This window comes from Symphalangus syndactylus, chromosome 4, assembly GCF_028878055.3.
Source record: "Symphalangus syndactylus isolate Jambi chromosome 4, NHGRI_mSymSyn1-v2.1_pri, whole genome shotgun sequence".
Taxonomy (NCBI): Eukaryota; Metazoa; Chordata; class Mammalia; order Primates; family Hylobatidae; genus Symphalangus; species Symphalangus syndactylus.
Window position 1 is genome coordinate 119,235,075 of NC_072426.2, and position 27,240 is coordinate 119,262,314.

Below are 27,240 nucleotides of genomic sequence, written 5' to 3' on the forward strand. Positions count from 1 at the left end.
GTCCTTTCTATGCAGTAGGCACTAATTAGGCATGATTTTGTGTATATGTATAATATTTACATTTGTATACGTATTCAATTAATCCTTCTAATAGCTCTGTGACACAGAAACTATTATCACTATTTAAAGATGAGTAAAGTGGAGCACAGGGAAGATAAGCAATTTGCCCAAGGTCACACAGCTAGTCAGTGGCAAAGCTGGGCTCTGAACAGCTTGGCCCCAGAGTTTGTACCTTTGACTGCTGCCCTACGAACTTCGAAAGCACATGAATCCTGTTTCTACTTTAGTTGTGCCATACACAGTAGACAAAGTTAAAGAGGGCACAGTCACAAATGACTTTCTCCCTCTCATTACAAAACAACAACAAAAGCTTTTTAAAATACAGCACCAGACCACCTAAGATACTAGCACTATGTAACCTTAGAAACATCTATCACCCTCCACAAGCACAGTAGCTTGTTTCAAAAGCTCAGATAAGCAGAGTGCTACTGATCAATCATGTAAAAGATCATTTTTTCCTGGCCTTCTTCAGTCTCCTTTGAAGGCCAGCTTCTTCAGCACACTCAAAACAATTCACCCTGAGATCCACATCTCTCTCTCACCCCTTTTCTTTTTCCCTTCACATCACAATTCTAATGGGGTCTAACCACTTTTCCGACCCATGTAGAAATGACCAAAGAGAAAGAGATAGAGAAGTTATTTTAGGGTTTGCTTTTTCAGGCCCTAGCCTCCAAGAAGGTCCATGCATTTCTTCCTTGCTGGTAGAGCAACTTGGTTGAATTAGGATTTTCTTAAAAACAGAAGCAAAGTGTATCTAAACCCTGGTCACTTAAGAACTCCAGAGACAGAACTTTAGTGGTAAAGGCTGTCTTTTATAAGAAGGGAATGGACAGTCGGAAACAATATCCTTTTTAGGCACACTGAATCTGCTGCATTTGGTATAACCCTAGGTCAGACTGTGAAAGCAGAGTTGCTAAAGGCCACATTCTGACCTCAGATCGTGGGCGCGTATCACTGTGCATTTTATAAAATTAGCTACAGTGCAGCCTCTCTCTCTCTCTGTGTGTGTGTGTGTGTGCGCGCACGTGTGTGTGTGTGTACATGCAGTAAAGCTAACTTTTATAAAATAAACAGCAACATGTACCCATGCCATTTAAGATTAGTATCAAGCCAAAGTCTGATTTTAATTTATGAAACTACTTTGTAACTACAACAATTCTATCCCAAGGTGGGTCCCTGGGGAATGATAGGAGTCATCAGAGAGGCCCCTGCGTCAGCACCTAGTCACACACAATTCTCCAATATCATAAAAAATAACTTACAGAGAGAGGACAGAAATACAAAAAACTTGCTCCCAAACAGAAGAGAGAAAGCAGCCAGAAACCTCAGCCCATCAAGTACTCTTAGCTGTTTTTAAAGTCTGTGCTTCACACATTATTCTCTTATAAAATATGACAGAAGACATTTTGGCTACCATGAACTATAAAGTGTTTTGTACACTTAGCCCTAGATGGAATGAATTACTGAGCTACACCTAGCAAAGCAGGAGATAGAAAAGTGTACCTCAGAAACAGGCACCATCCTTTACAATCTATACCTCTAAAATATGGTTCTAAGGGTACATTAACTAAGCCAATATAGTAATGAAATCTGATGAAAAAAAGCTCACATCCTACCATAACTAGGCCTGGTCTGGATTTTTTTCCAATAAGAGAAAACCTAAAATCTATGCCTTCACCACAAAGCTCATGGTCTTGTAAAACCTTATGCTGGAAATTCTTAACGCCCCCTAAAGCCCTATTCTGTAGGTCATACTCTGATTATCTTGTTCTGTGATCAGTCTGATTAAATTATACAAAATTACCAATACGTCACTCAGAATGGAGAGATTAGCTCCAGCCTACTCTGTTTGTTTTTCCTTGTCCTGTCCTAATACTCCAGTGGATATTTAAAAACGAAGAATGGAGGAAGACATGGCAACTTCAAACGGGGACAAAGGATATATTAACCTAATCCCAGAAATACACTGCCTTCAGCTTTCACAGATGGCACTGTTGACCAGTCATAGAAACAGGTGTAGCAATGTGGGCTCCACCATCATTTCCCTCTCTCACACCTTGTGCTGCAGTCTGAATGTTGGTGTCCCCCTCCAAATTCATGTTGAAACTTAATCCCCAATGTGATAGTATTAGAGATGGGGCCTTTGGGAGGTGACTAGATCGTGAGGGTACAGCCCTCAAGAAAGGGATTAGTGCGTTTATAAAAGGGGCCCTAGGGAGCTTGTGTGCCCCTTCCACTATATAAAGACACAGCAAAAAGGTACCATCATTGAAGCAGAGATTGAGCCCTCAGCAAACACTGAATTTGCTGGCACCTTGATCTTGGACTTCCCAACTTCCAGAACTATAGGCAATACGTTTCTACTGTTTATAAAATACCCAGTTTAAGATATTTTGTTGTAGCAGCCAACAGTCTGAGACACCTTGTCATCTTTAAGTCCAAAGATACCAATTTGCATATAAGTGACCAGGGTTAATGACAGTGGATGAGAGTTTTTCCCTTTTGTGAAACTAACTTGTCCAGACAGGATCCGAACGCAAACTACTGAGATTACTTAAGTAAACTAGTTTACCAACCCAGCCAGGCACCATACATTTCCAATTCAGCCTTTTCTACAAGAACATGTTGACATTAATAGAACTCCTTGTATTTTTTTTGTTTTTGTTTTTGAGACAGAGTCTTGCTCTGTCGAACAGGCTGGAGTGCAGTGGCACGATCTTGGCTCACTGCAAACTCCGCCTCCCGGGTTCGCGCCATTCTCCTGCCTCAGCCTGCCGGGTAGCTGGGACCTCAGGCGCCCGCCACCAGGCCCGGCTAATTTTTTGTGTTTTTAGTAGAGACGGGTTTTCACCATGTTAGCCAGGATGGTCTCTATCTCCTGACCTCGTGATCCACCCGCCTCGGCCTCCCAAAGTGCTGGGATTATAAGCGTGAGCCACCGCGCCCAGCTGAACCCCTTGTATTTTAAACCAACTTCTGACGTCAGGAGAAGCCTGTGTCGTCACTCCACCAACACACTCTCCCTTAGGTGTGCCCATAGTCTTTGTCCATCTGATTTTACAAGCCTCGCAAGACAGAGATTTTCTCCCTTGGAGCTCTCCTAATAGAGGCCATTCAGACTCTAAAATCTCAAATGCACAGCAAGCTCTAACACTGGCCGAAAGCTGTCCAATTTATACTTCTCCAGCATGATTTATTAACACTTTGTGCAGCAAGACTTGTCAACTCACACCAGCTGTGTCATCCCCAGAGTGAGATGGCAGCATGCAGGTAAATTAAAAATCAATTTTTTTATTAGAAACTATTTTGAAGCCTGAGAAGGAATGTGATTTTGAGTTATCTTTCCTATTTTAACAGGAAAGCTCAGTGATACCCTACTTACTGTATAGGAATACAGGGATGTTCTTTTTAGAGAACAGATAGGCATTATTATCCAGCATCAATCTAGACTGCTTCTGGGTACCTTGGAATCATTAGCTCTGGATGACAGGATCAGTGAAATGTTTTGCTACTTCAGACTCAAATTTTTTCTCACGTGATCCCTGCCACAGTCAGTCAGGAGGTATTGCCCGGTCACTGCAAAAATTAATAAAAATAAATAAGGGAAAAGAGTTCAATCTTTCATTCTTTCTCTTTCATTAGACATAGAAAGACTGGTAAAATGACAAAAATAAGAAATCCTGTTGCTTTTCAGTCATTTTGCTTCCTAATTTTACTAGAAAGCAAGAGAGAATTTTAAAAAGTTTTGTTAATGAAGAACACAATAACCTGATCTGGGCTTGACCCACAACTGAGTAAACAATGAAAATACTGGAATAACAAAACAACTGCTTTATTAACTTTTCCTTTGTGTTCCCCCTCGGGAATAGGCATCAGGCAAATTTCCAATGGTAAATATAATAGGATCTAAACTCGTACACATTTATGTGTAAGTTGAAGCTAATAAAGAAGTAAGTGATCACCAATGGTAAAAAAAAAAAAAAAAAAAAAAAAAAAAGATTTACAGATGTAACCAACACAAGAGAACACCCTTCTTCATCCTTTCCCTCTTCAGTTTGTGATTCTAAATGTAAAAACGTTCATAAAGTGCCTAGTCCTATGCGTGGTAACAGTCACAGCATCAGTTAGTCACACAGTTACCCATTCTTCCATTTTCTTAGGCTGACAAACTTTTTAAAGTTATCCAGTTCGGGATTCTGCTAAAGACAAGCAGGTGCTATAGCTCAAAGGGCCTCTTGGACATTTTTTTTAAATATAGTATTGGACCTTGTTAATGGAAAGAACTTTTGTAAAAGAGCCATCAACAACAGCAGAATCATATTTAAATCCCAAAATGATAATTACTGCTCTAGGCCAAGAAATAAAGGCTGTATCTTGTGCAATAATTTTTAAAACCATCCCTCAAAAATAGTGTAGGTTTAATACTCTTTGCTTAGGGTCACCTGCAGAAGTTAATACAGGACTTTTAATTTGTAGACAGTAAGATCGCCATTCAACCCTACAGTATAGGCCATCTTTTTCTGTATATGTTTAAGGCCCACATAACAAAACAAACACAGATACAAACACACACACTTACTTCAGAGGCCCAGGAGGAAATGGCTATGTAGAATTTTAAATCAGAAACCTAAGGCTTAGGTTAGCAGTGTCAGGTTAAAGGCTAACCCATCTCCAAAGCTAATTCGGTTCTGAACAGTCCCATGGGTGTCTAGCTGAACAGAAGGAGCTAGGAAACCTTAGCAGGCCGGAGCCCAGACTAGGGAATTGCTGGGACTCTGTGCCAGGGACTGAGGCTCACCCCAGACTTGGTATCAGATAATACCAAGTGCTAGTCTGGATTTCCAGGACTAATCCACTCCAGGGTGGAACTTCCAGGTTCCCTGGTGTCTGTGCTGTGTAGTGGGAGGACTTTGGGCTTTGTAGATCCAGACTGTGTCTGGCTGGTATTGTACTTAATATCAGAAAAATAGATCCAACACAGAAAGAGTCTATAAGTAGCAATGCTTTATGCTGTAGAATCCTTAGGGGGGTGCAGACACAGGGAGAGACCTAAGAGGAAGTGGAAAGCCCTCCGAATTTTCTATAGATTCAGTTTTCGTAAGTTCCTTTTTTTTTGTATTCTAATTTGCACTTCTTAAATGTGTTTACAGGTTCTACAGATTCTTAAAACAATATATTAACAGTGGCTATTAACTGCTTTTGTATTTACTCAAAAGGGCTCTTTGGCTTCAAAAACAGTTTTCCCCCTCTCATTCCTTCAAGATCTCCCTTCTCCTCCTCCGTTACACACTCCTTTCTTTTAGAGTCCACTTTTAAATCTGCCCCTATTTAACTTCTTAAAACCCTGAGATGACTTCTAGGAGGAATATTTAATCCCCAGACTTCGTATATTTTAAGTTTGATACAAAACAGTACTCCAGCGAAAGAGAAATCCTCCTCTCACATATAAACAAACAAACAAACAAAGTGTCTAGCATTAAAACTGGGACTTAGAACTACAATTATATTCGACATTAAATACAAATTAACACTAATTTTTCCCAAAGTCAATAATTACTACTTCACACCACTTGCAAGTTTCAAGCCTCACTCAGCACTTAGCAAGCCTTGGGTGACTGTGACTGAACTGCAAAATACACCATTTGCCCAGAAATTGCAAAGTCCAAACGCAAACTGCTTTAAAAACATGTGTAAAACACACTTAGCACAGGCAACACACATCCACAAAAATCCATTCAATGCAAAGGTAAGTGGAAAAGCTTAGAAAATTAAGGCCTCCCTTTCAAAACTGCAGGGACTTTTACGGTGTTTCCAAAAGTAATTGCTTCTTACTTCAGTAAAAGTGACTTTATGCGACTGAAAGAGGGAGGTGATTTTTTTTTAAGTGAGTGGATAACAGGATTCAATCAGACAGCAAAGGAGGAGAGCCCACTCTCAAAATATAACTTCATCACCAGGCACCGACGCGCAGGAAAGGCCCACCAAGCACACGAGCTAAAATGGAGCCTGAATTTCCTCTCAGACGGAGAGGGTAGTCGCAGGAGGTCAGGGTCAAGGTCATCAGCAGGGCAGGCTGCAGCTGCCCGACTGCACTACACACAAGAGGAGGGAAGGCGTTCCATCTCCGTCACAGACGAAACAGATAAATCCCTTCTCCTCTCCCACCCTCCCTCTAACCCCGCCAACATTTTTTTTTTTTTTTAAAGCAGGGGGAGAAGAGAAGAAAGGGAAAATGACCAAATAACCTCACCACCCTGTTTTCGCACTCAAGCTCATCAGCTCCCAAAGTTGCCATCTAAGGGCAAGTTCACAGAGAACACTGAAGCCCATTTTGTCCGAGCACGGCAGACCTCCCCTGACCCCCTCAGGATTCTTGCCTCCTCTCCCTCCCCCCACACGCCCCCCACAAGAGCCGGGCAGCGCGGCACTCCGGCCATGTGCACGCACACTCTTCCACCAACTGCTGCGAGTTTTCTGTGAATCGCAGCGCGGAGCCTCCCAACTCGCCCTCCCCGACTCCACCGCCTTCTCCTTCCTCGCACAAAATTTCCCTACACACGCAGCCGCCTGCGAGTGATTTTATGTGCATATATATTACATATGTGATATTATCCTCAGAACCTCTAGCGGGCAGGCGAAGAAAGGACTGCACAGGGGCATTTTTTTTTTTTTTTTTTTAAAGGAAGGGGAAAAAAGCACAACCCAAGCCCTTTGCGTCGACTCCTGCGTACCGGGAAGGGGAAAGAAAGAGGAATGTTTGCGGAGCGGACTGCTTGCAAGTGCCCTTGCTCGCCACTTCGGCTGCGGCCGGGGTGACACGGAGGCGCGGGGGCGCCTGGCCCGAGCAGCCCGCGCCCCCCTCCTGGTCCCCTGGGCAGGCACCGCCGCGGTTATTTCGCGAGGGGGAGATCGATCGCCCTGCCTGTCTGCAGCGGAAACGCACACGCTCACACACAGCCCGAGCCCGAGACACCATAACCTTAACCCTTCCCCCACCCTCCGTGAACTTCAGGTGACCGACCACGTCGGCCTGACACCCGGGCGGGCGGGCGCTCCGGCTCCACTCCCGCCCCCAGCCCGGGTTTTGCAGGATCGGGCTCCGAGCAGCGCCAAACCGCCGGGAGAGGGGAGTAGTGTGGGGGGAGAGAAGAGAAATTGACCCTCCGTCTCCCCCGACCCCTCCCTCCGGCGCCTCCCGCGTCCCCTCCTCCCCGTCACCCCGCCCCACGCTTTCTCCCCTGCCCCCTCTTCCCTGCATTCAAGGAGCCGGGCGGCCCCGGGGGATATTTTTAGTTGCTTCTTTCTCCTTCACTTTTAGCTTTAGCAGCATCTCGGAACGCTCAAAGCGGAGAAAGACTGGGGGGTTGGGGGGGAGCTGGAGAAGGAGTGGGGGAAAAGTTAAGAGTCGCGCAAGGAAAAGCCGGAGGGAGGGCGGAGAGGGACCGGGGGCGCGGGTGGAGGAGGGGAAGGGGACCGGGCCGTGCCGGCGGGTGTGTGTCTCCAGTTGGCGTGTGTGGCTGCCGCCGGGGAGGGCTGTGATGCACTTTAGTCCTGGACTCTGCTCAGGCTCGCCAAGGAGGGGGTCTGAGAGCCCGAGTCTCGCCCGGCTCCGTCTGCTCCGACTGACCCCGCATTTTATTGCGGCCAGGAGCCCTGCTCCTCCCTCCTCTCGGCTCTGCAGGGACCTCGCGCGCCGCGAGCCGCCCTGCCTCCTGCCTCCGCCTCGGCGCAGCTCCCGCACCCCACATCCGCCCGCCGCTGCCCGGCCTCGCCCCCCGCCCGGCCGCCCCGCGCCCCGACGCGCCCCCTCGCCCCGGCGCCGCGGGAGCAGCCGCCCGGCGGCGCGTGTGTACCCGTGTGTTTGTGTGCGGTGCCCCTACACCCTCCCCAGCCGCTCCCGCCTCGCCCGCCCCCGACTCCCCTCCTCCGCCGCCGCCTCCTCCACCTCCGCCTCCTCCTGCTCCAGCCGCCGCCGCCGCTGCCGCCGGCGGCTCGGGGGCCGACCAACCCCGGCGCAACCTTTAGCCAGGGACGGACCTCTCCCTGGATCCTGTACCCGGCGGCTGCTGCGCGCCCTCTCCCCGACACCCCCAAACGCCATGTCACGGCCCCCAGCCCTCCGCGCGCCCCGACCCCCGCACCCTCAGGCGCCGGAATCCACAAGGAATTTTTTTTTTTTAAGATTCCAACCTCTCCCACCTCCCCCCACCAAACCCCCGATAAAACCCCCGGCATCCATACTACTCCCCTCCTCCTTTCTCTTGCCCCCTCCCCCCAGCAACCCAGAGTGAGGAGGGGGAAGGGGAGGGAAACGGGAAAAAAAGCCCGATCTCAAGGAAAAAAAGAGGGGGGGTGAGAGAAAGAAAGAAAAAGAGAGAGAGAATAGAAAGGGCACGGGGCTGATCATCACCAACATGGCTGCCTCAGCATAGACCTAAACGAGGAGTAACCCGGGCTGTGTCTTTGTCAGTTTCACCTCTGTAACCCTAAACTAATGCAGAAAACAACGGAGGAGGCTGCGGAGGGGAAAGAGGAGAGGGAGGGCGAGAAAATGGCACGAGAGGAGGTGTAGAAGGGATGACTTACGTGAGGGAAGGCGCTTGGGCTGCTCCTGCTTCCTCCTGGGCATTTTCCCCCTTTTCTCACATTCTCCTCCTTGGTTAATGTGAGATCAAATAAACCCCCGTGGGGGCAGAGAGGCAGACACTGGCAGGAGCGGGGAGGTAGTTGGGGGGCGGGCGGGCGGGCAGGGGGAAACCCCTTCTCCGGTGTGTGCAATGGGTTGAAGCTTGTTTCCTGGAGCCAGAAGAGGGGTTTTCTTCTTTTCTTTCCTTTCTTTTTTCCTTTTTTTTTTTTTTTTAAATTTTTGGTCGTGCACCTGGCTTGTCCCCGAGCGTAATATTCTTCAATGGAAACGGATCTAATAGGTGTGAGTGTGTGTGTGTCCTGTGCTCGCGTGTGTGATGGGAGGTATAAATAAATGAGTGCCGGTGCGGCGGTGTCTATGGCCGCGCTCTGTGTCTCCGAGCCCCTAACACTAATGTCGGGATCAAAGGGCAGCGGCGGCGGCAGCACAGCTCACAGCTCGCTCTCTTGCTCTCTCTCTCTCTTTCTCGCTCTCTCTCCTCTCGCGCTCTCTCTCTCGCTCTCTCTCTGTCACACACACACTCACACACACACAGAGGCACAGACTGAGGGAAAGAGCGAGAGCTACACACACACACACACACACGCACACACACACACACAGAGCAAAGAGGAAGGTGCCCCAAGGCTCCCAGGGCGGACTCAGCCTCGGATTTACAACCGCTCAGTCTGGAAAGAATGGGGGGCGCGCGTGCGGGGGTGGGATGGAGTTCTTCTAATTTATCCCGCTAGTCACCAAATCTAGGGGGAAAAAAGTTTTTCCCACTCTTTAAACAACGATTAGTTCATTATTTTACTGATTTTTAAAAAGGAAATAAATTTCTCTCTTAACTTTCTTTTGTTTATTAAGCTACATTTTGTTCTGTATGAAATTCTGCAGGCTTTTGTCCCTACCCCATCACCTTAAATCTGGAGGTTATCGTCTCCCACAGACTCTTCAAAAACATTCCAAAAAAACTAATTTTAAAAAATGAAAAGACAACATATGGTGAAATCAATAACTTGGTTGACAGTTGACAGAATAAGTGCCCAGTTTTGGAGTGTCCAGTGGAGTTAAAACTGAAAAATGCTCCTAAATGAACATTACAGCTACTTGACAAAGAGAGGAAAATAAGATTAGGTCACCCCTGATGGTTGCTTTAACTGCTATGTGATACTCCTAGAGTGCACACAGCAGTCTTTACTTCGGAAATTTACTTTTTCCCCTGCTATATACTGCAGGTATATGAAGTTTACCCTGAAGCAATTCCAGTGTGCATTATGAGCCCAATATAGCAGTTTTCATTAACTGATACATACTTTCATTACCTTACAAATCACACATCTTTCTTCAAAGAGAGACATAAAGGAGAAAAATAGAAAAGGACGGGTCTCACTCGAGCACAAAAGGTACTTGGTGAAAGAGGACTGTTCTCTTTGTGACTTGCAGTCATTTGGATAAAAGTTCACTCAGAGGTTGTTAATGATTTAAACTCCAAAACCTGCTACTATAATTGAAATAAAAATGGTCTGAAGAAGAGTTGTTTCATAAAACTCTCTTTGTAAGAGGAAACTTTGAACTTAGCAGAATACATTATATGTCATGAGTCAGATGTAGCTAAAAAATAAAAAGGTGCATTATTTAACTACATCTTCTCTTTTTAGCTTTTTTAAAACTCTGACTCATCATCTTATTATGTTAAATATTTTCCTACCAATTTTTAAATAGATCTTTTCATCAAAGAAAGTGGAGGCACAGTAAAGACATAGAACATTAAAATGACACTCTATAAGCCTACATGGATAACTCATGCCTCTTTGAGGCTGAGTTAATTCTTACAACTTCAGTGGTGTTAAAGAGAGCCATGGGGGTTAAATTCTGATCTGCCTTATTAAAAATAATAATAAGGCTTTATATTGCACACTTGTATAAGTGAAGCTTAAAGAGTGCTGTATCTCCCAAAAGATGTCTTTCACTGATAGAGAAATCTCAGGTTCAACCCCTCCCTGCCAACTCCCCCCAAAAGATCTAGCTTCCCAGTAACAAGTAATGCTATTGAAAGCAAGGTTTGAAACACCTGCATGAATTAAATCTAAAACCAAAACAGAGAGCAGTCAAGTTTAAAATGGAGCATCCTGTAATCGCAGCACTTTGGGAGGCGGAAGTGGGCAGATCACGAGGTCAAGAGATCGAGACCATCCTGGCCAACATGGTGAAACCCCGTCTCTACTAAAAATACAAAAACTAGCTGGGCGTAGTGGCGCACTCCTGTAGTCCCAGTTACTCGGGAGACTGAGGCAGGAAAATCACTTGAACCTGGGAGGCGGAGGTTGCAGTGAGCCGAGATCGGGCCACTGCCCTCCAGCCTGGCAACAGAGCGAGACTCCATCTCAAAAAAAAAAAAAAAGGAGCATCATCCTTAAACCAGTTCTTCCTCGAATGTTGGTTTTAAAAAACTGGTAGTTAGGTTGCCCTGCATTATAATTTGAAATATAACTATCTTTCCACTCAGATCAAATTCAATTTGCCATAATTTTGACTATTGTCAGTGACATTGGACTTGAAATTAATATATTAATGATAAATTAGAGCCCATCCTTTCCAAGTAGACCAATGCCCTGAGTGTGTAGGATCTTAACAGCTGAACAAAATGGTCACCACACTTCACTACTGCTCTCTCAGAACCTTTGGCTAGGGTGTTCAGGATTATTACTCTGCATAGACACACAACTACCTTTTCTGAATTGCTAGGACTCTTCATAATGTTTAGTATGCTATAATTGAAAACACACTTTAGGCCTTTCCTCAAAGCAGAGTACATTTCCTGCGACCTTTTAAAGGCATGCAGGCAAATGCTGTCAACTTCTAATTATACAGGTGTTCTATCAACAGCCAAAAGCATTTTTAAATTGAATTTATTCATACCTCCACCTCTTTCCAAAAATTATTTGAAATAGTACACAACAATAGAAAATGGAAATAAGGACAGAACAATTTCCGTTTCAATCTCAGGTTGGTATCTTTATGCTACAAAACACTCTTCAAGGTCATTTGCATCTCACCCTCAATTGCTGTATGCTCAGGGAACACAAACTAATTTTAATGTTAGACCAACAAAAACATTAGGAAAATAAATACTTGGGGGTTACAATAATGGATTTCAAAATCAAATGCATAAATAATTTTGGAAATGTATGCTTTGGGGATATATATACCCGTGAACCATGAGCTTGGATTATTGTTGGGCATACTCATCAGATTGGAATATTCTATTTGATTCACCCCACCCATGGACAAAGCTTTTAAAAGCATATTTTATCTTAATAATTATAGTACTCTCTCCACCCCCATCTCCATTACCTCTCAAATGTGAAATTAAAATAGATTTTCTTAAAACTGTGCACTCTAAGAAGTTTCATAAACACTCTCACAGAAGTGAAATCTATTCAAGCTCAAATATTGCTAACGGTGGGTAGACAAAGGGAGCACTTACCCTAGAATAGTGTGTGGTCTGCAGGTCCAAAACTACTTTCATACTATCCAGAGTCCATGAGGTCAAAACTACTTGCATGCCAACAGTAAGATGTTTGTCTTTTTATCTGTGTTGACATTTGCACTGATGATGCAAAAGCAATGGTGGGGAAAAATGCCACACCTTAGCACTAATCAAGGCAGAGCACCAAAATGTATGACAGTGATCTAGTTCTTCACCATCATGCACTTAGAGGAAGGAAAAAGGGAGGTACATTTAAGAATGTCCTTGATAGAGCAGTAAAAATTATTAATTGTATTACATCTCAATCCTTGAGTACAAGACTTTTAAATATTCTTTGTTGACAAAAAGGTAGATACATATAAAGCACTTCTGCTGCATACTGAAATACATAGGTTGTCTGAAGGAAAATCACTTGTGAGATTGTTTGAAATAGCCACTTTTTAATGGAATGTTATTTTAACTTGAAAGGATGACTGACTGACAAACTGAGAGGGGTATTTCTCAAAAAAAAAAATGAGGTTAGCCTGCAATTTCAAAGAAAACAATGCATACTATTTTTTGGCAGTGACAATATTTGCATTTGCAAGTACGAATTAGAATTTTAGATAACTTGTATCCGTCACCATGAATTTAACAGCTTCCTGATACTTATAGGCCTTTTTGATGAAATGGGTGGTGATGTTAATAAATGTAACTTTTTGATATTGTCTCAAGATTTTGGAAGAGCCGCAAAGCTCAGTGAACCAATATTTTCCAAATGACCAATGTTTGATGTTACCAAACCATGCTGTAGTACAAGATCCATTCAAAGCACAAGATAGATCAGTCGGTTTTAATGTGAAAAAATATGAAAAATTCATTCATATGGTTTCAGATTCTACACTGTAAGTAATCTTTAAGAAACTACCACTCATCAAGCTTTGGTGTAGTATCAAAGAAGAATATCCACAATTGTCTAAAAAGGGTATTAATGTACTTCACCCTCTTCCAGCTATGTATCTTTATCAAACTGGATTTCTTTCATGTACATCTTTAACCAAAGCAACATATCACAATTGACTGAATGCAGAAGCAGATATGAGAACTCAGCTGTGTCCTATTAAGCCAGATATTACAAAGATTTTCAGAAATGTAAAACCATGCCCATCTCTTTATGAAATGTTTTGTTTTGAAAAAAATAGTTACTTTTTATGAAAGTGCATTAACTTGTATTGTTTCTGATTGTTATGTATAAATTAATTAATAAATAAAATTTTAAAAACATTCTACAGTTTTAATGAGTAACAATCAATAGACATAACCAATATAAACAAAAGCTCTTTGGGGTCCTCAAAAACTTGTAAGAGTATAAAGGAATTCTGATTCCAAAAAGTTTGAGAACCACTACCATAGAAATTAAGGTGCAGTTACAGAGAAAAATGACAGGTATGGAGGTTTTACCAGAGGTCTTGGAATCCAATTGTAAACATGCTTACTCTCTGCATAAAATGAAGCCCACTAAGCCCCTGGAGCTGAGAGTTAGTCTGTGTACCCCGAGATTAGCTCCTCTGATGAGATCCCTTATGGGATACAGGAAGTAGAAGAGGGTGCTCATCCACTCTTGTTGAAACAGGTTATCCAGCCACGTGGAGAGGCCACTTACTCTGAACAGAGGGCCCAAGTCTCTCCTAGCCTCAGACCCTCTAGGAAAGTAAAACCAGGGAGGGTCCCTCTCTCTTTCCCAGGGTATGAACCATCTGCCTCAAGAGTTAAGAAGAGACACTCTTTACCCCAAATGTGCTCCAAGTCTGACATTTTAAATAATGAATGCCTGTCCCAAAGCAGAGACATGGATCTGGCTTCTCACCTGGCCTGGACTTGACATGTTATAAATCACTATCTGGTGACGATGACCTGCCATCCTTTACAGAGGAGTAGGCTTTTACTGTAATATGTACTTTCATGGGAATGGATGGAATCAGCAAAGGAAACATTTCTGGGCATTTGGGATATCTTTCATCTAATCCATGGGCTGGGGCCCCTTCCCTAAATATCGTCCCAATAGTTCTTCACCTCCAGCACCTGATGTGAATGTTTCAGAGTATAAAGTCATATTTAGATTGGTCAAATTCCAGATTTCTGTGGTGTGTTTCCCTCACCTGGTTCATCCTGTCAGCACTGATGCTCAAAACCACTCAGTTCTTCCTTGCTTACTCCTAACTTAAAACACAATATGAAATAAAACTCTTGTCTCCAAACCCTTACTTGCCATGATTCTTAGCATCTCTGTCCATTTCACTTCCTTGGGCCTTTTTCTTAAATCTGCACGGATGGGAACTCCCCTAAGCAGCTACTCCCCACTTTCATGTGTTGTTGAACTGATTTGTCTGATAGTGCAATGTACTTCTTTGCTGCTTGGCCCAGTCATCCTCTGACCTGCCTCAAATCATACTGCTGCCTCCTTGTGAGTCCCCTCTTGCATGTGGCGTCCTTGACGGCCCCTCTCCCTGGCAGCTCTGATTCAGCTTCTCTGCAACATCTTTCTGTTCCTTTGTACATTCTTCCCCCAGCCTCTTCCCCCACTATGGTTCACATACCCATGGCATCTTGACAAAGTTGTTTACCCAATGTACATGTCAAGCAACATCCTCCTTAGACTACAATATTGTTATAAGAATAACAAAATACAAAATTACTACATGCCCAGACTCATGATTTTGGGTGATCAGCAAGTACAATGGGAGCAGAAACCAATAAAAAAACTTCCTGTGCGTTTCCCTTATACCTTCTCCTCCATGATTACCGTCTCTGCCATTTGTGGTCACCTCTGTCTACCTCCATTTTTGGAATTCCACTTCTACCATTGCCCATTTTTATTACAATTTTTATGTAGTTGGTTATCTCATGGAAGGTAGGACCAAGTTACCTTGAGCTCCATCTGTGTCCTTTTGGTGCTAGAGTTTGGCTATGTCTTTTAATTGGACTTAAAGTCCTTTCGTATAAAGCAACAAATGGCAATGCCGTGGGAGTTAACTATTATACACTCCCTCTTTGACATCATTTCATTTCCTACTTTGATATTTTTAGAAAAGAGGCAAAATTAGAACTTCAAATTAGAGCCACAGAACTTTATGGCCAGAAAGTGCCTTGCAGATCACTTGGTTTTGCCCTAGTATTCCACAGATGAGGAGTCAGAGTAACTAAAACATTGGGCAACGCTGCTTGCTGAGCTCTGACTAGTGAGCCTTGGCTATTCCAGAAAATTAGAGCTTAAATGTAGGATAATGTAAAGGCATATTTATGCATCCCGAAGCATTTAAGCAAGCCAATTTTGTAAGCCAGAATGTAGAAGCATTTGAAATCGCAATATACAAACTTAAGGAATTGAGTGCTTTCAAATATTGTGTGTGGACAATTTAGTGTAGGTTTGATATTGTTTGCTAGCTCCTGGAAGGTTCATTTTAAATGTGAATGAAGGATAGCTATTGGGATTAGAAAGAAACTTTAAAATTTACCAAAAAGAAACCCCAAACCATATAGATGAACTCTATCTTGAGAACATAGATACTATGGTAAAAAACTGGAAGCCCTTAAAAAAGATGTTACATTCTCTGAGAAGAAACCTTGTGGACATTTCAAAATAAAGTGTTCATACCTTCATGAAAAAAGGTAGCCTAAGTTCAGATCCCATTTCAGTGTTGGGCAATGACACACTTAGTCTTGGCCAATTGTCTTAGGAAGTCTTTCAGTGGAGTTCATAGGTACCCAGTGTCAATGTATCATTGCAACTCTCTTACTCTTTTTTTTTTTTGAAGACTTATTCAAGTTTGTTAGTGACTTTTGTGGCTATCCATACCAACAGTATTTCAATTTATAAAGACAGAAAATAGGGATAAAGTTTCCTTTTTAGAAATTAGTTTCAGCTGGGCACGGTGGCTCATGCCTGTAATCCCAGCACTTCAGGAGGCCCAGGTGGGCGGATCACAAGGTCAGGAGTTCGAGACCAGCCTGGCCAACATGGTGAAACCCCGTCTCTACTAAAAATACAAAAATTAGCCATGTGTAGTGGCACACGCCTGTAATCCTAGCTACTCAGGCTGAGGCAGGAGAATTTTTTTTTTTTTTTCAAGTATCTGCTCCAGACTTTAATATATGCGGATTATTTATACAATTGTACTTATCACATACATACAATTTCAAGTTTTGATTCATTCACTTAACTTATGTAATAAACTATTTTCTACTCATACTTTTATGCGACCAGATTACTAAGGAATCTGAACTTGGTGGAGATTCAAAAATAAAATGTTTTCTTTTTTTTTTTTTTGCACACAAAACAATAAACATTTTCTAAAAGTACATACGAACAAAAAGATGCATATCAAACATATTAGGAAGGTTGAACATGGGAAGACAGGGAATAGAAATGGGGGTGGGAATTAAAGAAAATAAATGAGAGAGGGACTTTCTATGGATCAATGATAATAACTCAATCCTCTATTTGACAAAGAAGAAGGAGAAGGAAGAGGAAGAAAAAGAAAGTGGGATAAAGGATCAGAAAGGGAGGAAAATAGAAAAAATTAGAGTATGACTCCAGGGTAGACCTGTTTTGTTGTCCCTTGGTTCGTTGGTTGGTTTGACAGTTGTATTTTTCATATGTTTTGCCATGTTGGCCAGGCTGGTCTCGAGCTCCTAGCCTCAAGTGATCAACCCGCCTCAGCCTCCCAGAGTACTGGGACCACAGGCGTGAGCCACCACATCCAGCCCCCACATTGCTTCTGGCCTCTGTGGTAGACCTCCCACACGGGGCGGCCGGGCAGAGGTGCTCCCCACCTCCCAGACGGGGTGGCCGGGCAGAGGCGCTCCTCACTTCCCAGACGGGGTGGCTGGGCAGAGACGCTCCTCACTTCCTAGACGGGGTGGCGGCCTGGCAGAGGGGCTCCTCACTTCCCAGACGGGACGGCCGGGCAGAGGCACTCCTCACATCCCAGACAATGGGTGGCCGGGCAGAGGTGCTCCTCACTTCCTAGACAGGGCAGCCGGGCAGAGGTGCCCCTCACTTCCCAGATGGGGCGGCCGGGCAGAGGCGCCCCTCACATCCCAGAAGGGGCGGCCGGGCAGAGGCGCTCCTCACTTCCCAGAGGGGGCGGCCGGGCAGAGGGGCTCCTCACTTCCCAGACGGGGTGGCCGGGCAGAGGCGCTCCTCACCTCCCAGACAATGGGTGGCCGGGCAGAGGCGCTCCTCACCTCCCAGACGGGGCGGCCGCGCAGAGGCGCTCCTCACCTCCCAGACGGGGCGGCCGGACAGAGGCGCTCCTCACCTCCCAGACGGGGCGGCCGGGCAGAGGCGCTCCTCACATCCCAGAAGGGGCGGCCGGGCAGAGGCGCTCCTTACCTCCCAGACGGGGCGGCCGGGCAGAGTCGCTCCTCACATCCCAGACGATGGGTGGCCAGGCAGAGACGTTCCTCACTTTGTAGACGGGGTGGCGGCCGGGCAGAGGAGCTCCTCATAACCCAGATGATGGGCGGCCAGGCAAAGACGCTCCCCACTTCCCAGACGGGGCGGCGGCCGGGCAGAGGCTGCAATCCCAGCACCCTGGGAGGCCAAGGCAGGCTGCTGGGAGGCGGAGGCTGCAGCGAGCCAAGAGCACGCCACCGCACTGCAGCCCGGGCCACACCGAGCACCGAATGAGCGAGCCTCCGTCTGCAGTCCCAGCACCTCGGAGCACTGGAGGTCAGGAGCTGGAGACCAGCCTGGCCGACATGGCGAAACCGCTCCTCCAGCCAAAGGAGAAAAACCAGGGAGGCGTGGTGGCGCGCGGCGGCAATCCCAGGCAGCCCGCAGGCCAGGGCAGGAGAATCACGGGAGCCGGACTCAGGGAGTCTGCAGCCAGACGAGTTTACTCCAGCCTGGGCCACAGAGGGAAGGAAGGAAGAAGGAAACAGAAAGGAAGGAAGGGAGGGAGGGAGGGAGGGAGGAAGGAAGGAAGGAAGGAAGGAAGGAAGGAAGGAAGGAAGGAAGGAAGGAAGGAAACTCTCTTACTCTTAAAGCAAAAACCATTAGTCACTCATCTCAGCCCAGCTCCCCGATGGCAGGTCCATGGGCCATTTTCACACTGGAAAGATGGGTGCTTTTACAGAGGCAGCTTCTGAAACCTCATCCTCTTTTACACTGCACTCAGGAGTCCATATCTGGGGAACAATGAGAGAAATGGAATTTTGTGAAGTGTTTGGGACAAAAAAATGATTCCTACAAATTGCCCAAAATAACAGGAAGGAACAGAATGGATAAACTAAAGTTCACATCCTTGTCCTGGAGTCTGAAGCACAACTGGTCCAGCAAGTATCCTTTCAGTAAACAGAGTCTGGGGAATGGATTAACAAGTTAATATGCAGTTAGGCTAGCATAGAGAAGCTGCACCATGCAAGTATAAGTATGACTGTGTAAAAGCCTCATACACCTAGGCTCCTTTGGCACACATTTTGGGCCCACAGAATACAGAGAACTGGCTCCATATAGTTCCTATTAATGATGTCCCGAAAAACAGACAACAGGCTTTGCAGGAATTACTTAATTTCCAAAGGTCATGCCTCTGGAAGTTTGCACCCTAGGAGATTCAAACTTCATTTGTGCCAGATTGCTTGTTGTTTTAGAGGAAGGTTAGGTTGCTGACTGATTTTTTACATATTCCAGCTTTTTGGAGAGTTTGCTTCTTAGTGCAGTGTCCATGAGAAGCTTTGTTGTGACTTTTGCATAATATAAGTGTTCAGCAGTATTTGTGTTTGAGTGTCAACACAGTTCCATCTAGGAAAAAAAAAGGAACATACTATATCAGCATGGACTATCTAATTCATCTTCACATCAGCTCTGTGAACCATATTTTCTTCACTTTAAGGCTGGGGAAACTGAGGCACGACCCAGGCAAGAAATTGCTCAAGGCCACATAATTAGACCATTTGCACTTGAGGGCTATAGACATCCTAATTACAGCCACAGTGCTTTCCCTACATCAATCAGGCAGAAGCCTGAGGAACAGGTGGGCCATGCATCATGTCCTAAATGCCAAGAGACTGTTTTTTGTCCAATAGGGAAGGAGTAGACCCAGATGCCCCAGTGCTCTCCCCAGGAAATGTTGGTTCCAGTTTCCTGAAAACCAAGAATAAGCTCCCATGTATATATCAATTGTTACATTATTAAAGACAGCAAAGTAATCTCTAAGAGTAACCAGAGCCTAAACATGCAGAAATGGACATTGAATTTCCCGTGTGCTAGTGAAGTAGCATTGTGCTGGTTTCGCCACATTTGCCTCCTCTGCTTGTTGTCCCTTCTCTACACCGTTCTCTTTGCCCCAGGAACTGACCGCTAGTGACTGCAGCACCCAAGCTCCCTGGCTGGCTTGATATACAGCTGGATTCAGGCAACGGGAGGTAATTGTAAGAGAGAAGAGTGGGATGGCAGAAGGCTGGGAATATTTCTTCTCTTCTCCCTCTCTGCTTCGATGCTTTGTCTCTGGCTGTAATTCTGTCCTTCCATGATTACAGCCTCCAGCACAGTGCAGACTTCGCTGGACTTGGAATACACTGTTTCCTCTCCTCATCCATTCAGCCTTAGCGCTGGTAACTGCCTTCCACATATGGTAGTTCCTGAATGCCTCTCAGCCCTCATTAGTTCCCTTACCCCACCACTGTGTAAGGAGTTCTTCATTAAAGCCTCTTCATTTGAATCATGTGGGGTGAGTTCTGTTCTCTGCCTGAACCCAGACTGATACAATCTACTTTCATTCATTCACCAAATATCTAATGAACACCTACTATGGGCCAGGCACTGGCCAAAACCACTGGGAATACCACAGTGAGCAAATAGAGATATTACCCCTGACCCTGTGGAGTTTACTGAACTCCCTGGCTTATTTTACTTAACTTTTCTTTGTTATTTCCCATAAAATTGGGATGATTTTTTTTTTAAAGTACAGAAATTCTCCAGGCTAGTCAGGAATTCTAAGAACAGAGAATGAGGCTATGTGAGAGGTAATTTAGGCTTCAGACAAATTCGAAGTACATCATTAGTAGATGATTATGGCAGGGGGCAGGGCAGGGAAGGGGTGCAGAGAAGGAGAAATGATCAGGTAGAGTCAGTCTCCCAAAGGAAAGCCTTGGTGCCGCAGGATCTAGGACCATCTCAGGTCCATGCTCTGCACAAATTTAAGGTGACGTAAGCAAAACTGATGAGTGGGCAACACTGATCTCCAAGACCCTTTCCTTGATGTTTCCTCGGTCCTTTCTCCTGTCTCCACTTCTGGAATGTTTGATGCCATTTGCTCTCTCAGCAGTACCGGTCCTTTTAGCAACCAGAAATACCACTGTGGTGTCCCACTTAAACCTCTCCTGATAGATGGTCCCATAATCTTTCTTTATTCAAAATATAACTGTTCTTTTTTTTTTCCTTTCCATTTCCCAAGGCTTCCTCGTGCTTTTTTTCTCCCAAAATGATAGCTAACAGGATAATGTGAGTTCATTTTTTTCTTTTATTTTCCAAGTTTTTAACAGTGAAACATATATTATTATTATAATTTAAAACTTTTTTTGAACCGCAGCAAAAGTAAATTAGCTACTCAATGCCAATGTCTTCAGTGATACAAATAGCATATCCTCTTTCACCAATAGGGATACCTTTGAAATACCCAGAAAGTAAAAGATGTCATAGAATAAATATGGCCATCTTTCTGGAATGCTCCTTTTGCTGATACATTTGTTGAAAGTTAAGCAATTTAACTTTGAAATAATTTAAAACGTACTTTTATTAAGATATGTATGGAGATACCATGTACTCTGGTTTTTCTCATTAAAGATGAGGACAATGACAATATTATACTTCCCTTATATGAGGTTGCTATGGGGTTTAACTGAATCCTTAAGCACAGTAGCTGTTATATGCTGCTGCTCCTGATGGCATGGGATATGCCATGAGGTCCAAACTCTGCATGAACTGCAAGTCAAAATGCAAGGTTTCAAAGAAATTTTGCTCAGAACCTTCTTCAGGCTCTATCCCCAGATTCCCAGGGGTAACATTTTCATTTGCTTTGGCTGCTAGAGGAAAAATCTGAATATATTACCTCTGCTTTCTGGATTCCCCATGCTTTATCCCACAGCAGTAACTTTCACAGCAGGAATTTTAGGCATTGTGGCATTTATTCAGTTATAAATTTCAGTTATAAAACATTTATTGAGGTTTTCGTGATTTGATTTTTTAAACCAACCTGTTCTCCTTCTCCTTCCCCTATTGTTGTGCCTGAAACAAAATAAATGACCCAGAATTATTTGGCATTCATCTGACATAAATCATAACCCACATCGGATTACTTTCAACTCTACATTATAGTCCTATGGAAAACTATAGTTCTGAATGAGGACTACTTCTTGCCTTTCAACACTTCTTTATCACTGTCCGGAAAAACCAGACAGGCAAGGAAAACTAAAAATTGAAAGAAAGAAGGAAAGAGAAAGAAGAAAAAAGCAAGCCGGAATAATAGTATCAAAAACTAAATTTACTTTATAAACTAGGACTTTCTCTGAATTCAGAAAATGATTTTTATACCAAACGAAACAAAACAAGCCCACATACACAAATTTTGATAATGTTTAACCCAATCTTGGGTTCAAATTTTACCCTTGAAAGAACTAAAGTCACAAAACAAGTCTTGTCTTGATGTGCTTTGAATGAATGGTTTTAATCACACACTATTTTAAGTACCTGTGTCATCCTGTTACTGAGTTGGATGACGGCTTTCAGTTCACCACAAAATATACTCAAAACTTATTAAAAACAACAAACAATAATATTATTGTACTCGTAGTAATGGCTAATGTTATCATACAACTTAGGCTTTGAGTACACTGTGTGAGAAAATATCCACGGCCCTTGCTCTTATGGAACAAATATCATAATGGCAAATGATGACCAGTTTTGTAAAAGGCTCTAAGGGTAGCAACTTAGACTTTACTAGTTACTTTTGTTTAAAACTTAACAAAACAAAGTAATTAAATATATGAATATTGGAGAAAATGATCAATGTGGTAATATTCCCCTGTTTCAGACGCTTTGGTCAAAGAGCTAGTATCTTATGGAACGCTCTTAAGGTACGTAAGTCACTGACATCTACCACTTGTTTATAATTGGGTAGCTTGTCTAAATGGACAACTGGACTGGGGGCAGCAGGTCACACACTGTTGAGCAGGACAGTGAGGAGGGAACCTCCTGTTTCTCATTCTAGGGACTGTAAGCCCATTGTTGCCATGTTTTCCCATCTTGTAGGAGAAGCGGGATATCTAAATTTTATTGAGAAATCTCCAAGTTTTGGGACATATATACTCAACAAAATACATCTTTAGGTCAGATCTGTTGATCATCAGTTTGTAATGATCATGTGTTATATACATGTAACTCCCAACAAACCATTGCAATTCATGCGTCATTCTTATATGCATCAGACCAGAAAATAGACAAAATCATAAGGTACTCAAATACCACTGTGTCACATATTCACAGACTCTCAATTTTGGAACTAGACTTGCATTTATCTAGACTAACTTCTGATATGATCATACTTAGTAATGAGGCAGACCCTAATTGGACAGATCGTTTTGTGAGATCATTGTTTCTTAGCGTCAGTCAAAATCTAGCATTTCCCTTTATACCCATTAGATGGCCATTATCTAAAAAATTAAGAGCATGAAATAACAAGTGTTGCTGAAGATGTGGAAAAGTCGGAATCCTTGTGCATTGCTGTTGTGAATATAAAATGGTACAGCCACTGTGGCTTCTTAAAAAATTACATATAGAATGGCCATGTAATCCAGCAATTCTACTTCAGAGTATATATCCAAAAGAGTTGAAAGCAGGGATTCAAACATATTTGTATATCTATGTTCATAGCAGCATTATTCACAGTATATAAAAGGTGGAAACAAACCAAATGCCCACTGACTGACAGATACATGAGCAAACAGAATGTGGTGTATACATACAGTGCAATATTATTCAGCCTTAAAAGGAGGGAAATCTTGTTCCATGCTATGACATAGGTGAGCTTTGAAGACATTATGCTAAGTGAAAGAAGCCAGACATGAAAGGACAAATACCATATGATTCCACTCATATGAGATACTTACAGTAGTCAAATTCATAAAGATGGAAAATAGAATGGTGGTTGCCAGGGGCTGGGAAAGGGGGAAAATTGAGAGTTATTTTTTAATGGGTATGGAGCTTCCATTTGGGGAGATGAAAAAGTTCTGGGACAGTTGGTGTACCTCAGTGTGAATGTACTTAATGCCATTGAGCTGTACACCTAAAATGTTTTAAATAGCAAATTATTATGTTTATTTTACCATAGTTAAAAAAATGGGAAAAGGCAATCTAGCATTTTCAATCTCTACTCTCTGTGCTTTATTTTGCCCTCTGAAGCCACAGAGCATAGGTTTGCTCTTTACAGGACTATCCTCCAAATACTGGCAGAGAGCAGCCCTCGCACTCCTCAGTCTCCTTTCCTGCATCCTTGCTGTTCTCCTCTGAGGCTGCCCTTTCACCGTGCCCTGCACCCGGATCAGATGCAGTGGGCAGGTGAAGGAGTGCAGGACGATCACCTCCCTCATTCTAAGTACGAGGCTGCTGGGGGGCTTTCTCCAATTCAACAACTCAGGTATTTTAGGATGCATCTCATTTTCTCAGGGACCCTCAGGGATTGGGGTTCTAGCATCATTTGTATGCCTCACTTATTTGCAAATGATAGATAATGTCGAAGAAAATAATCAAACAAAAAGAGATGCCCAGGACTGTTATTCCCTGATAAGACATCTTCAAAGCAGAACTATCAGAAACACTTTCATTTCTTTCTGAATTCTGGAACTGCAACATGGGTGAATTTGAATTTCCACTGAAAATTAACCTGTGGTTGAAAAGGGTCCTAAAGGGGGCTTCTTGGTTTATCCACGGGCTTTTCCATCTGGAAGCTGTATCTGTCAGAAATCAGATGAGGCTCAAAAAGTAGAGACGCTAAAACAATTTTTTTCTCTACATCTTTCCGTCACTTTCTCTGATAACGTTTACAAAAGTAAATGTAGTTTTACAAGTTTATATTTTGGGACAGTAGGCATTTAATAGAGCTCTTCTTACACCTAGGTATCATTAAAACTGATTGTCCTCCTTCCTTTAAAGTCCTCCCTAACCCTAAAATTCAGAAGGCCTTTTATATTATTTTAAATTTGGTATTTGACCATACAGGAGGATGCAATAAAAAGTGACTTCCTAAAGAAGCTCTGACAAAATCTGTGAGTCCTTTTGACCTCACAGACTTTAAGGCATCCCAACTTACTTCCTTCTAAGAAGAGAGGCGGAAGAAAGGCTTCCTTGCTCAAACAACCAGCTTTGCAAAGGACCTTGAGAGGTCTGGGGGATGCTGGGAGTTCCCAGCTTGCTGGCACAGGCTCCAGTTCCACTAGGTCATGTTAAATATGAGTATGCACAACAGAAAATGAGAGGTGACCTCAATTGTCTCAACAGGATGTAGGAAAGCAAAGGGATGATGCAGCAAGTGGCTCAGGCCTTTACTATTAAGAGCTTTAAATATCACTGGTATTAGTAAATGAGAAGCTACAAGCAGTGTCATAAACGTTATGAGTTCACAACACAGCTTGACAAATCCTGAAATATTGGTTGTGGCTGAGAGATTCCTGATTGTGCTGGGTATGGACACAAGGTAGGCGAGCCAGCAAAAAAGGTTATTTGTCTCTAAGCCAAAGTCCATCCATGGGCAGAAGCATTATTACTTATTATTATTAACCATCCTGACAACAACCCAGATTTTTATGGCATTTGAATATCGCAAAATGCCTCAACATCATTCTAAGTTGTTAGTCTATTCCACAATGGAGCAGGGTAGAAGGTCAGAAGGAAAACATCAAGCTTAGATCCAGCAGAAGCTGATCTCAAGATTCAGGTGGAGTTGGTAACCTACAAGAAGTTATTCATTTAAATTGGTGAAAAATTAAAAAGTCATTAGAAGCCCCTTGCCTAAAGTGGTCAGGAATATTCAATATTCCAATTGAGGACTCTAGCAACATCAAAAATTCTGCGTACTCAGGTTTTTTCTTTGCCCCCTTCTCCCCCTTTAGCTGCCTACCTCCCAAATCCAGCTTTCCAGACCTGATGTTCCACCTGCCTGTATCCCTGCCTGCACATCTGAGCTCACTTCCTGCCACCATCCCTCCACCCTGACTCCTCTGGTCACATAGCCTTGCTCTTCTCCTAACAAGCCCAGAGCTGCATTGTGACTTTCTTGGGCCCATTCCTCCAGTATAAAAGAAAAAAAAAATCAAAATTATATTCTGCCACTGCATGGGTATAAAGATGAACATACAAATATTATGTATTAAAACATTTTTTGGACCTGAAAGTTCATTTTTTTCTTCTGATTTGGAAAGAATTAAAGCATTTCTGTGTGTCCCTAAAAGTATTATAGGCTCTGTGTCTACAGCGCCTGATGGAGAAGTTGGATCTTTCAGGACTTTTGCAGTTGTGCTTCTCTCTGCCTGAAATGTTCCTTCCCCAGCTATCTATATGACATACAGCCTCAGTTAATTTGTGTTTCTGCAAAAATGACATTCTTTTCAGAGAGGCTTTCTCTCATCACCTTACCTGAGACAGGCCCACACCTCAACTCTAGCCAAGCATCTCCATCCCTCTACCGTGCTCTAATCCCTCTACCATGCTCTAGTTTTCTTTTAAGCATCTGATATTAATTAGATATTTATGTTTTACTTGTTTGTGGCCTGTCTCTCCCACTAGAGCATAAGTTCTGTGACACTAAGTTACTCTGTCCTCAGGACTCAGAAAGTGCCAGGCATATGGTAGATATACTCATAAATTTATGTTCCAAGTGGAATGAATTTCTGCCTGGGATACTTCTTCTGTATTCCAAAATAGTTATCTCTCAATATATAAGGAGAATGAAAAGTGAGCATGAAGGAAGATGGAAAATGCTCTCTTGCTCAAATGTCCAACCTTACGGAAGATCTCTGGAGGGCTAGAGACATGCTAGGAGCCCCAGTCCTTCCAACCAGGACCGCTGCTCTGTGATCTGCATCACTTTTTGCATTCTCCTGTCCTGGTGAACACCATCTGTTCTGCAATTATGTGTATTTGCTAAGGCTGAGGCTGAGGCTGCCCATCCCTCATGCCGTCTAAGAGCATGTACTGAGCCCTCTGTAAATCATTGCTGGATTGAAAATGGATGAATGGGAAGAAGAGAAAGATACAGAAGATGCTGTCAACATATGAAGAACTTATGCTTCACCACTGGATTGAACAGAATGAATGAGGATGGCTTCAACCAGGGGACATTTGTTAGAGACTCTAAGAGGAGGGATCATTTTAACATGCAAAGGAGAGAGCATGTAAATATAGCCAGCATCTAGAAAACAGAGTTCTGGGATGATACTTGGAGTGCCAGGTATGACCCTTCTGGTTGCAAAATCCTGCCTTAAGATAAAAAGAGGATTAATGACTCTTTGAAAAGCCCAGAAATTGGCTTGCTTCAGTCCTTCCCGTATTCAAAGCTCTAACAGCATATTCAGGACCTGGTTACTCTCTCTTTCTCAGAAACTCCTCCTGCTGGGGTGGCTTTCATCACAGACTCTATATCGTAGCAAATGAAGGCACAGCTCTAACCTCTTTGCCCTCTCAAATTCAGCACAGGAAGAAAGAAAGTCTCTTTCCTAGAAGTATCTGCTCAAACTCACTGCTCCTTATGGGCTCTGACTTGGCCATTTACCCACCTTGGACCCAGTTGCAGTACCCAGGAAAGTGTGATCATGCACTGACCATTCTAGGCCTGGATGGAGTGATGCCTTTGGGCCACAGGGACCAAGAATGAGTGACAGATGCTCCTCTGACTGCAGTTACAGGAAGTAGGGTGTATGTACACCGAGTGACCAAAAAAACAAATGTCCACTCCTCTTGGCTCTAGAAAGAAAGTGTAATGGATTGGTTTGGCATAAAAGGCCTGGACGTGAACTAAGAGGTTGC

The 27,240-nt window shown here is 43.6% G+C and overlaps 1 protein-coding gene across 4 annotated transcripts in view; it reads right to left on the minus strand.

Moving 5' to 3' along the window:
- The window catches only part of ZNF827 (zinc finger protein 827), a 177,656-nt gene extending 168,358 nt beyond the window's left edge, over positions 1–9,298 (minus strand). For 2 of the 4 annotated variants that reach the window (XM_063638219.1, XM_063638223.1), the window contains exon 1: positions 8,647–9,217. In XM_063638219.1, coding sequence (XP_063494289.1) covers positions 8,647–8,689 — 43 coding nt within the window. In that variant the 5' untranslated portion in view covers positions 8,690–9,217. Of the gene's footprint in view, positions 1–6,310; positions 6,426–8,646 lie in introns of those variants that run through there. The other 2 variants (XM_055276041.2, XM_063638221.1) reach the window with 2 other exon arrangements.
- Positions 9,299–27,240: the final 17,942 nt, after the last annotated feature.